The sequence below is a fragment of the Cyprinodon variegatus genome, unplaced genomic scaffold (assembly GCF_000732505.1).
Source record: "Cyprinodon variegatus isolate N-32 unplaced genomic scaffold, C_variegatus-1.0 Scaffold592, whole genome shotgun sequence".
NCBI classification, from domain to species: Eukaryota; Metazoa; Chordata; class Actinopteri; order Cyprinodontiformes; family Cyprinodontidae; genus Cyprinodon; species Cyprinodon variegatus.
In genome coordinates, this window is record NW_015151045.1 from 48,174 (window position 1) to 59,389 (window position 11,216).

General features: G+C 44.5%; 1 protein-coding gene across 1 annotated transcript in view; it reads right to left on the bottom strand.

The window, feature by feature from the left end:
• LOC107096027 (NACHT, LRR and PYD domains-containing protein 12-like) overlaps positions 1-10,144 on the bottom strand; it is a 13,894-nt gene extending 3,750 nt beyond the window's left edge. The window contains exons 1-9 of the mRNA XM_015392481.1: positions 10,039-10,144; positions 8,035-8,101; positions 6,021-6,249; positions 4,172-5,942; positions 3,915-4,088; positions 3,484-3,657; positions 1,594-1,767; positions 698-871; positions 502-548 (exon numbers count right to left, since the gene is read on the bottom strand). Coding sequence (XP_015247967.1) covers positions 502-548; positions 698-871; positions 1,594-1,767; positions 3,484-3,657; positions 3,915-4,088; positions 4,172-5,942; positions 6,021-6,249; positions 8,035-8,101; positions 10,039-10,112 — 2,884 coding nt within the window. The 5' untranslated portion in view covers positions 10,113-10,144. The remainder of the gene's footprint in view (positions 1-501; positions 549-697; positions 872-1,593; positions 1,768-3,483; positions 3,658-3,914; positions 4,089-4,171; positions 5,943-6,020; positions 6,250-8,034; positions 8,102-10,038) is intronic.
• Between the last annotated feature and the right edge of the window lie 1,072 nt (positions 10,145-11,216).

The window sequence follows — 11,216 nt, forward strand, 5'->3', positions numbered from 1 at the left end:
AATTTCTTCGTAAAATTGTCCGTTTACAGACCGCAATCCCTCTTTCGAATAAGACCTATACCACGCTATAATTACTTTAGTAAGCTGTCCAGACCAATCAAAATGTTTTGCGCAATTGTGCAAACGTTAAAACAATTATGTATTGTGACGTCATCAAAAGGCGCAGGCCCCCGAGTCAATCTGGCAGCCCGAGTCAATCTGGTACCTACAACGGATCCATTGGTCCGGTTAAATTTGCATGTTTTCTAAGCCAAAAACAAGGCTCTGTTTGTGGCCCACTCTATAAAGCCTCGAACATCACACTATTTCTGAAATTTTGAATTGAAAAACTTCCTGGATGTGAAGCAAACGTCTTCAAAACATGGAAACATCATCCTGTCCAGTGGACGGGATGATCTGGTGATCTGTAAAGTGCCTTGAGATGATGTGTTGTTAATTAGCGCTATAGAAATAAACTGAATAGAATTGAAGATGGGTGGATGTGAGCTGCTGTATACTTACACTTCCTCAGACCTGGTGTCAGCCATTGGACTCCGGCAGGCTCCGCCCTGAAAGGAGGAGGGGTCAAATCATCAGTGTCTACCATGCGTCCCCCCCCCATTCATTGCTTTTACAACCTGCCTGATTCACTTTATAAGATCAATCTAAGTGTAGACACTGAAGAGATCTGTGGGTTTTATCTGATTCTGCTTCATACCTGAGAGTCTCCAGTTCACAGTCTGGATCCTTCAGTCTAGCTGAGAGAAGCTTCACTCCTTCCTTTCCTGGGTGGTTGTAGCTCAGGTCCAGCTGCTTCAGATGGGAGGAGTTTGAGCTCAGAGCAGATGCCAAAGCTGCACAGCCCTCCTCTGAGACCAGACACCCTGACAAGCTGCAGATCGATAACAACACACATGCCTGTGAGCGTTTTGGCGGTTTATGTTTGTTTACATTAATCCTCCATTCTAACCACGAATGAACAGATACATTCAGATCGCACGCAGCAGGAGGAGCAAAAACGCTCGTGCTGCTTCATTTTTTATGCTTTTACCAGTTTAGTTCTGAGGCACGGCTGAAGCATCTTTGCTGCTCTAGCTGCGCGGTGGTAAAGTGGGTCTGATGCGCGGTGGGCGGAGCTACTCTATCCTTTCTCTGCCTGGAACAATGGCAGCTATATTAGCTGTGATCAGCGGGTAGAAAGTAGTTAGAATCTATGTTGAAGTGAGAAAGTCCTCCTGAAAACATGGTCTGTGCAGTCAGTTCATCCAGATTACCATCCTGCCTTCAAAGATTATTTCTCTGTGGGAGCCGCTCAGACCCCCACATACCGGCGCTGCGCTGTCACTGGGAATCCCCAGCAGCAGCTGCCTCAGGCCTGCTCGCCTCTCCAGGGTTTTCCCCTCCTGTTGGTGGCGGCTGGAAGTAGATGTTAGCGTTTTTCATGTACGTAATCCAAATTTTAGACGTTAATAAACTGTTTCAGAGGAGTGATCATAGCGCTCTGCGTTAGCGTAGCGATATCGGCAATACCGACCCTGTATTTACTTGGTATCGTATCAATCAAAAATTCCCAGTACTGCCGACCTCTAGTTGTACTGACTTTATAGGTCTGACCTGAGGGACTCCAGCTGACAGCATGGACTGCCCAGTCCCTCACACAGAATCTTCACTCCTGAATCCTGCAGATCGTTGTTGCTCAGGTCCAGCACTCGCAGACGTGAGCAACGGGAGGCGAGGACGGTGCAGAGGGCTCGGCAGCTTCTTCCTGACAGATGGCAGAGACCGAGTCTGTGAGGACAAAAACCAAAAAAAAGGGAGAAAGTAAATCTGTAAACACCTTAATTCATTTTTTGAATGAACAGCAGCGGATCTTTTATAGAAGTAAATGTTTGATTTTTACCTTTCTTCACCTTCACCTTTTCTTCACCTTTTTAAAACTTTAAATTGTAACGCGTCTTTCTGATCAGTTTACTAACATAGGATGGCTGAATATTTGTAATCAGAAGATGTGAAATATTACGCTAATTTCTCACAGCATTTTTTTGCATTCACAAACACACAGCTTCAACCATTGCAGCGTCTATCTATTCAATTCAATTCAGTTTATTTATATAGCGCCAAATTCACAACACATGTCATCTCAAGGCACTTTACAGTTCAACCAGATCTACTTGGTCAGAATTCATGCTATGGAAAACCAGAGCATTAAAGGCATGAGGTGGTTTGGTTTATCGTGCCATCCGCTGACATTAGCTAAACTCAAACTTTGGTATGTGGGCACCTGGTGTCACTTTACCCACCTAGCTTGGAAGGTTGTCACCAGATTCAATGGGAGCATTTCCAGATTGAGAAGGTGTAGCAGTGACGGCTGGCAAATAGAGGGCGCTAGTGCGCCGCAATACCCACCCACTGACACTGATCAAGACATAAAAAAATGTTTTGTTGTTGTTTTTTTTGTAATTGAATTTCAAATGAATATGTTCGAAGTATATTGATATATATTTTAGATGAGGATATTTGATGAGGGTATGTTTTTATTTTAATGAGGAGTAAAGCGTGACTTCATTTTTTTCTTCAGATTGATGACGTATTTTTGCCCCATGGCAAAATAATCTTTACCCGTTGACTCTCGTTAAAAGTTGCGCAGTAGCTCATTTGTAATACAGAGGTATAGGAGACCTCAGGGCGCACCAAAGCTACATCCTGAGGTTACCGGAAGTGTATTTGCTTGCTAACTCCCGCCAAAACGGAAGATTGACAGGTAGGGTCGCAGTCGAGTTAGAGACGCATTGGAGAGAGAGAGAGAGAGAGAGAAAGAGAAATGGCGCAAGAAACATCCTCTTCCAGCACCGGGTTAAGCGAGAATAAACTGGTTTAGCTCCAAGGCTAGGCTAACTGCATGCAGCGAGGCTAAGGCTTGATCCTGCTTTCCCCGCCTCCTTTTTCAAATGTCAGGATCTGATCCAGCCTGAATAAAGGCAGCTAGGACTGATTTAAAGCACTTTATAGAAAAGGCAAAGAAGAATGAACAATCTGGGATTCACATGGAAAATAATAAAATATATTCTACTTTTTCTAGGTGTTTGTTGATTTGTATAGTTTCTCTTAAATAAACACGTTCTCAGAAAATAAATAGTTTTTATATATGGAAAAACATTATAAAGCTGAATAATAGCTTCTCCATGATTAAACTCGTACATCATTTTTTAGGTTTGTGACACAATATTTGGGAAAAATACCAACAAAAAAAATCTAAACCTGTATCTTACTTCATATTTTGTTTTTATAATGAATATACTGGCGTGATAACTTAGTACGGTATACGTTTGATTGGTGAGTTCACAGCATCAGTTAGTCTTACCAGCTATTCTACTAAAACCAACTTAAAACCTGACAATAACCAAACTCTTACTTTTCCTAATCATTTGAATATAGTTTTTTTTTATTTTTATAAATCTTTATTCCTTGGCTCTGCTCATTGCATTAAAGTGTTGACAAGAGTACCTGAGGTTCTGCAGAGGACAGCTTGGACTCCCCAACCCGACACACAGCTGCTTCACTCCTTCATCCTGCAGCTCATTGCTACTCAGGTCCAGAACTCTCAGTTTGCACGACTCGGAGCTGAGGAGTGACGACAAGCTCTCACAGCTCGTATGAGACAACTGGCAGAGACTCAATCTGATCACAAAATAAGAAAGCAGCAAAGATAAAGAAGGTGAGTGTAGGCCCTGATTATGTCCACACTCATATCCTCAGACGTCTCTTCCTTCTTTTGCTGCAGCTTCGGACCCAACAGTTCCACTCATTTATAACTCTCAATTTAGTTGATGAGTCGCTTTTTTTCCTGCCTTTTTAGTCTGTTAGCTTTCAAAATGAAAAGGAAAAGCATTGTGTTCTGAAAATTACATTCTTACTGAGGTAAGACTTAGTCTTACCTCACAATCTCCAGTTTACAATGTAGACCTTTCACTCCAGCACATAGCAGCTTTACTCCCATGTCCCCCAGGTTGTTGTTACTCAGGTCTAGCTCCCTTATACTACAGGAAGGGCTGCTAAGAATGGAGGACAAGGCTTCACATGTTCTCCAAAAGAGATCACAACCTCCCAGTCTGTAAAAAGCACAAACATACCCAACCAATGTCAGGGAAATAGCGGCAGTATTGATGTGTATTTGGTTTGTTGTTGTACTTACAAAGCTGTGTCTGAGACGTTGACCACTGGCAACAACATAAGAAAAATCTCCTCGGATTCACGATACTTCTTCAGTTCAAACACACATAAGTTACTTTCTGAGGACAGAATGATGGAGACCAGATCTGACCATTCAGTATGAGAAGGCTGATTTCCAAAGAAATGTCCTGAGGTCAGCTGCTGCTGGATCTCTTCCACTACGGCACCATATTTCATTTCATTCAGGCAATGGAAAAGACACAACATGTTCTCGGTAGATAAATCCTTTCCTAAGCATTTCTTTATACTCTCTATTGCCTGCTGATTGTTCTCTGGGTTCAGTGTGGTGCTTTCAAGCAGACCTTTGAAGAGTGACTGGTTGCTCTGGAGAGAAAGACCCAGCAGAAAGCGGAGGAAGAGATCCAAGTGTCCATTAGGACTTTCCAAGGCCCTCAGCAAAGCACTCTGGTACAGATTATTTAGATCAGGTACTTTTACCTGACTGGGGCATTTTTCCATCAGATTAACTCCATCCTTGATGAAGGTCAGATGGACGTGAAGAGCAGCCAGAAACTCCTGAACACTCAGATGGACGAAGCAGAACACCTTCTCCTGGTACAGCCCTGTCTCCTCTCTAAAGACCTGGGTGAGCACTCCTGAGTAAACTGAGGCTGCTGTGATATCCATGCCACAATCTGTCAGGTCTGATTCATAGAAGATCAGGTATCCATTCTGCAGCTGATTGAAAGCCAGTTTTCCCAGAGACTCGATCATCTCCCGGCTATCTGGAATCCAAGGTGAATCTGTCTCACTTCCTCCATCATACTTGACCTTCATCACTTTGATTTGAACCACCAGGAAGTGGATGTACATCTCAGTCAGGGTCTGAGGCAAACCTCTGCTCTTTGTGGTTTTCCCTATATCTTCCAGGACAACAGCAGTGATCCAGCAGAAGACCGGGATGTGGCACATGATGTGAATGTTTCTTGATTTCTTGACGTGGGAGATGATCCTGCTGGCCAGCACCTCGTCTTTGAATCTCTTCCTGAAGTACTCCTCCTTCTGGGAGTCACTAAACCCTCCGATATCAGTCATCACGTCAATATAGGCAGGAGGGATCTGATTGGCTGCTGCAGGTCGTGTGGTTATCCAGAGACGAGCGAATGGGAGTAGATTCCCCCTGATGAGGTTGGTCAGGAGAACATCCACTGACGTGGACCTTTCAGGGTTATTTAGAACTTTTGTGTTGGTAAAGTCCAGACGAAGTCGACTCTCATCCAGACCGTCTAAGATAAACAGAACCTGGAAGTCTTCAAAGTTGCAGATTTCTTTGGTTTCAGTAAAGAAGCGATGAACAAGTTCAACCAAGCTGAACTTTTTCTCTTTCAGCACATTCAGCTCTCTGAAGGTGAATGGAAATATGAACTGGATGTTCTGGTGGGCTTTGCCTTCAGCCCAGTCCAGAGTGAACTTCTGTGTTAAGACTGTTTTCCCAATGCCAGCCACTCCCTTCGTCATCACTGTTCTGATTGGTTGATCTCCTCCAGGTTGGTCTTTAAAGAGGTCTTCTTGTCTGATTGTTGTTTCTGGTCTGCTTGGTTTCCCAGGCGATGTTTCAATCTGTCTGACCTCATGTTTACCGCCAACCTCTCCTGCACCTCCCTCTGTGATGTAGAGCTCTGTGTAGATCTGGTTCAGAAGGGTTGGACTTCCTGCTTTAGCGATTCCCTCAAACACATACTGGAACTTCTCCTTCAGGTGATGTTTAAACTGTTGCTGGTGAACTTCCCTTTCTAAAGTAATAAGAAAAACACAGCAGTGAGATCTAAATGTGGTAATCCTAGATAACATTTCTAGAGGTCGTATCTTACTACTGTGCAGAAGATCAGCCAGCTCCCCCTGGTTCATATTCCTCAGGAAGTGTTGGGTCATCACCAGGAAAGCTTCTCTGCTTCTACTCTTCTTCTCCTTATCCACTCCATCTAAAACTTCCTTGCCCTTCGTTGGACTTCCTACGTTTTCTGGAGAATCTGAACAGAGAAGCTGTCGGATCTTCTTTAGCTCGTTTTTCACATAAGTGACCATCTTGATTTCCAGCTCCTGGGATAGAAAGAGAAAAGAATTACATCTCCTAGAGCATTTAAAGACTCATTTCCTTAACTGATTTTAAACAAATCACCAGCCCGCCTTTTTCCTCAGAGAATTAAAGGCCAGGGTTTGACTGAACAAAGAACCTCTCTCTTTTCACTACATAGTAGCCAAAGACTAAATATCAGTGATCGGATCTGGAAAAGGTTAGATGGAACCAGTGGTTAAGACCATGGATGTAATTTTGCGGGGGCTGGGGGGACAGTTTTTGTCCCCTGCCCTTTTTCTGCCCAAAAACAATGTAACGCTACTCTACACCAACACTGGTCATGTCTTTCACCTGCTTTACTCTTCCCGATCCCTAATTATCACTCATGTCATCCACCTGCTGGTCCTGCCTTATGTTCTGCTCAGTCCAGCTATCGGGGCCAGATCAATATTTGTTTTCTGTTTGTCGGTTTCGATAGTTCGGTTTATGTTCCAAGGTGTGTGTCTTCATTCCCGGTGGCCAGTGGGTTAAGAGGCTTTTAGTGTCTGTCTTGTCTTCTGATCTTGTTCTGGCCCTTCTCCACTGAGCCCTAAAGGTTTTGGCTCGGATGCGGGAAGGGTCAGTTTTATTCCCATAAGCCTGGCTCCTAGGAGGAGACCAGTTTAAAGTCCTGCAGAAATACCACATATTGTCTCTGTTCCCTCAACCACAGACCTTGCCCATTTGCATCTGAACTCTGGACCTGCATTCATGTTCTGTGGATACTTGGAGACCAGGATCTGTCTGTTTCCTGTGTGGATTGGAACCCCTGTCGGGCCACGGACTCCTGGATATCAGAACTCTCCGGTTCTGATCTGAATCGGTCTCCTGCCTGTGGCTGCTGCATTAGGGACACCCTAGACGCCTCTGCACTGGATCCTGTTTGTCAGTCCATTGGCCGATGGACTGAACCATCAACCCCTTTGTTTTGTTCTGTTTCAGTTAGTTTTTAATAAATGCTTTTAACTTTCCTACCGACTGTCTCACCTTGAATGCTGAGTCCATCTGTCCCTTTTATGACACGCTGCCCTTTCTTGTGTGATTGGCTGTCACTGCTGTCACTCCTGAGCTCACTTTACAAACGTGATGCTCCACTGAATCAGGTCTGTGATTGGACAATCACAGCACTGCTGAAGACCTACTCGCTGCCGTAATTAGAGCTGTAGGGTCATCAGCATTTTTCTCTGCTTTCTGGTACGTTTTGGATTAGTCTCACGTGCGTGTGAGTGTGTTTGTGTTATCGGTTATTGGACTCGCAGCCAGCCCGCCGGCTGGATCCTACCTCTCTGATGATGGACTGAACTGTTAAACCAGGTTAGTGACTCACGTTTGGAAGCAAACAAAAGATGCCATATCCCCCCCCAAAGGAGGCTGAGAACAATGGTGCCTCAGCAGCACTAGCTGGAACATCATGTTCTCCAGAGAGCCACTGCAGAGCAGCATCTGACAGGTCCTTCATGATGCATTAATGGCAGGATGTCTCCAGAGATGGACAGATGGACTGTGTCTTTGCTTCCATTGATGAGAGAATGGATCAGGTCTAGAATGGGATGAGCTAGAAGACTTTATGTCAGGAGTTTTACACAGCCGACATGGACGGTAGGTGTGCAGTGCGCATGATTCGAATTAGCACCCTTAATAATTTATGTGCAGAACTTTCACGGCTTTGTTAGCCACAGTCTCCATAACTACAAACTTAATACAACCTGCTTCCCAATTACTATTTCTCTGTTGCTCCATAGATGCCAGCATGGCTGTGAATGTTATACCTGAAAGATGGAGTCCAGGTGTGTTTCTGCTGAACTTCCGGGACCTGTTAAGATCTTCTGGACAGTTCTGGGAAGGAATGATGAAAAGGTACAGATAACAGGTTTTAGTACTGAGGCAGTAAATAGTTTGTTGCTGATGAAATGGAGTAAACCAGTTGCACTGATCTCAGTTAGCATCCTAGCAGCACATTCAGCTGTATGGCCCATTCTGGCTTCATCCTTAAAGGGGTCACAGAATGCAGAGTTTCCATTGTCATTGATGAATAACAATAGTTCAGTGGGTAAAATGGACATACAGAGAAGTTCAAACCCCATCAACACCTCCTTTCTCTGCCAATATCACAATTCTAAACTTCCACCATCAAACGGGCGAATCCAAACGAAGCGCCGAGTTGATGTAAACTCTGGGATGTTGCCTTATTTGGTTCTGGCCTGTACTTATATCCAGCCCAGCCCACTGGTTCACTGGGCCAAGAACACGAATAGAGGTAGATGGAAGACCGCAGTTTAGCTGTTTAGCCTACAGTTGGGTTTACTTCTACAAGAATTACAAAGCAGGAAGTTTCTCTATTGAAAATGAGCCAGAACTACGGGCAGAAATGCAGCGTTCCAGGCTGACCGGAGGAAGGGGAACATTTTCACAGTCTTCCCAAGGATCCGAAGACTCGACAGGCATGGATTACTTTCGTCTATCAGAAGATCCCTGCTAAGTTTGATGCTCAGCTGCTCATTTGCTCGAAGCATTTTACCGAAGACAGCTTTCAAAATGTTGGACATTTCAAAGCAGGATTTACTAAACTTCTTTTACTGAAACGAGTAGCTGTTCCCACTCTAAGGCCATCACAACCGCAAGCTGGAAGTAGGATGCTGTTGCTAAGCTGTTGCTAGCATATCAGGCGGGGGGAGGCATGGGACCGTCGTTGTCTAGGCTACTGTCTCCGGGTCGGGCTCCCAGCCCCCATCCGCCAACAAATACAAACCTGAAGACTGAAAAATAACCTGTTAGGAATCCAGTCTGTGTGGTTTGTGTTTGTTTTCCTTCCTCCACCAGGCAGCGCCTGTTTCTGGTTGGCCTCCTCACACACCTGCGGATGGTTGCCTCATTACCGGAGGACTCTTAAGCAGCTGACTGCCACTACCTCCACGCCAGAGTGTTTGCCAGGTTCAGTTACTCGAGCCAAGCTGAGTTTTGCTGAGTCAAACTGAGTTTTTGTCAACCTGAGTTTTAACCTTGCTTTTTGTCTTTGCCTCTCGGCAGGAAGTCATCCTGCAAACTGGATGTTTCGGACCTTCTCTCCCCTGGAAGGATCTCCTGAGAACGAAACAGAGCTGAGGATTCAAGTTAGTGGTTTTGGATCAACCTTTTCCCCCAAAGATCGTCTGGGGCTTCTCTCTGAGCAGGGGATTCATCTCCACAATAACCCGTTCAAGTACCGCAGGAAATCTCAGTGGCAGTCAGCTTCTCTGTTCACCAAGGAACAACCACAATTTGGGTAAACCCTGTCCGCCCTCCATCAAACAAGACAATCACTGGAACATCCCACACTGGATTCCACAAAAGACACCTTTTCTGGAAACGTGAGTCTGCGAAAAGTCCTCCTCTTCAAGTCAAAGAATCTAACGTCCCACTGAGCCTGAACTAACCGCAGTGTCTTCCCCTCACTTTCCAGTTCCGGTTCGACAGTGTTCAGAGCAGCACTGGACTCATATCATCTTTCTAAACAAACCTGTTAAACCTTTCCCTGGTCTCTCAGTTCGGTCTTCTGCATTTGGGTCAGAGCACTAGATAAAATCATGACATAACCAGAGAACACAACAAAATAAGAATTAAACCACTAAAACCAGAAAACATGGAGCAAAGTAAAACTGAGGACTCAAAAGAAAACCAGAACTATGACACAGGCTCTTTACATTTCAGACAGACCTGATCTGAACCATTTATAATGTTAATGTCATGGTGACCCAATAATGAGTGTGAAGCAGGCTAAAGCGGTCTTAGTTCACCTCTTTGCAGCAGCAGGTTTGGAGGACAGACCTCTGGGTTCAAACTCTGGACATTCTGCTCCCTGCTGATCCATCCTAATGGAAAAACACCAGGAAGAATTTAAAGGTTTACCTGCACTTTAAACGCCGGAATCTTTCATAACTTTAACTCACTCAGACTTTAGCGTATTTCGTTTTTTAAAGGTAACCAGTGGGTTTTCCTTTGACCAGTTGCTCTTGAAGGACAAGCAGCTGGGTTCCTGTCGTTCAGCATCGGGCTGCTGATCTGGGCTGCAACAAAACACACAGTTCAGAGTCTGCAGGCTGAAGAGTCCTGGATAATTAGAGACTGTGATCTGACCTTTGACCTTTACTCTGCTCCTCAGGTTCTCCATGCAGAGTGATGGTAGTGGGAGGGGCTGGGCCCTCTCTGTTCTCACACTGATCCATGAGGCTCACACACCTTCAGCCTTCATCTGAGGAGGAAACAGACTCGGACTGGTAATCTGTGATAACGGGCATTTGTCCGGTAGGTTGCTTACTCTCACTTCCTCTCCGGCCGAAACTCCTACCTGTGACAGTAAGGAACTCAAGGATCTCAAGAAGTAATCATAATAGTATTTGACAAAGGGCCAAAAATCGTTCCCAGTCCGAGCCTGGGATGCAGGATTCATTTTCATCTTCTACTCCCTGGTTTGACTCATCTTCCTGGCTCTAAATCAGCTTTCAGGCGATGGACACTTCCTAAAACATCCCATTTAATAAAAGCGGACATGATGGACTATATAGACTGTATCAGAGCTTAAATTACCGTAGGAGTCCCTCACACAGAGGTATGGTCATCAAACTGTAGCAGATCTGCACTCATTCAGTGCAGTTTCTATCCCAGCATCCTTTGCTGCCTCGTGTTTCTTGTCTTGTTTTAAACTGATTCACCCTGATCTTATTATTCAAGAAAAAAAGAATCTCAATCTTATTTTATTCTGATATCTTATATTATGCTGTTTATATGGGAAGGGTATAATTTTACTTATTGTATTTTGTCTTATTATATTTTATTTATTTTCTTCTGTTATACAGAGATATCCTGAGCTATCTCTATAGATCTGCTGCTATAGGCTTAGACTGCTGGAGGACATAGGGACCCCTTTTTCCTTTGTCTATGTCTGCTTCTGTCTCCTTGAACCCCAGTGGGCCTC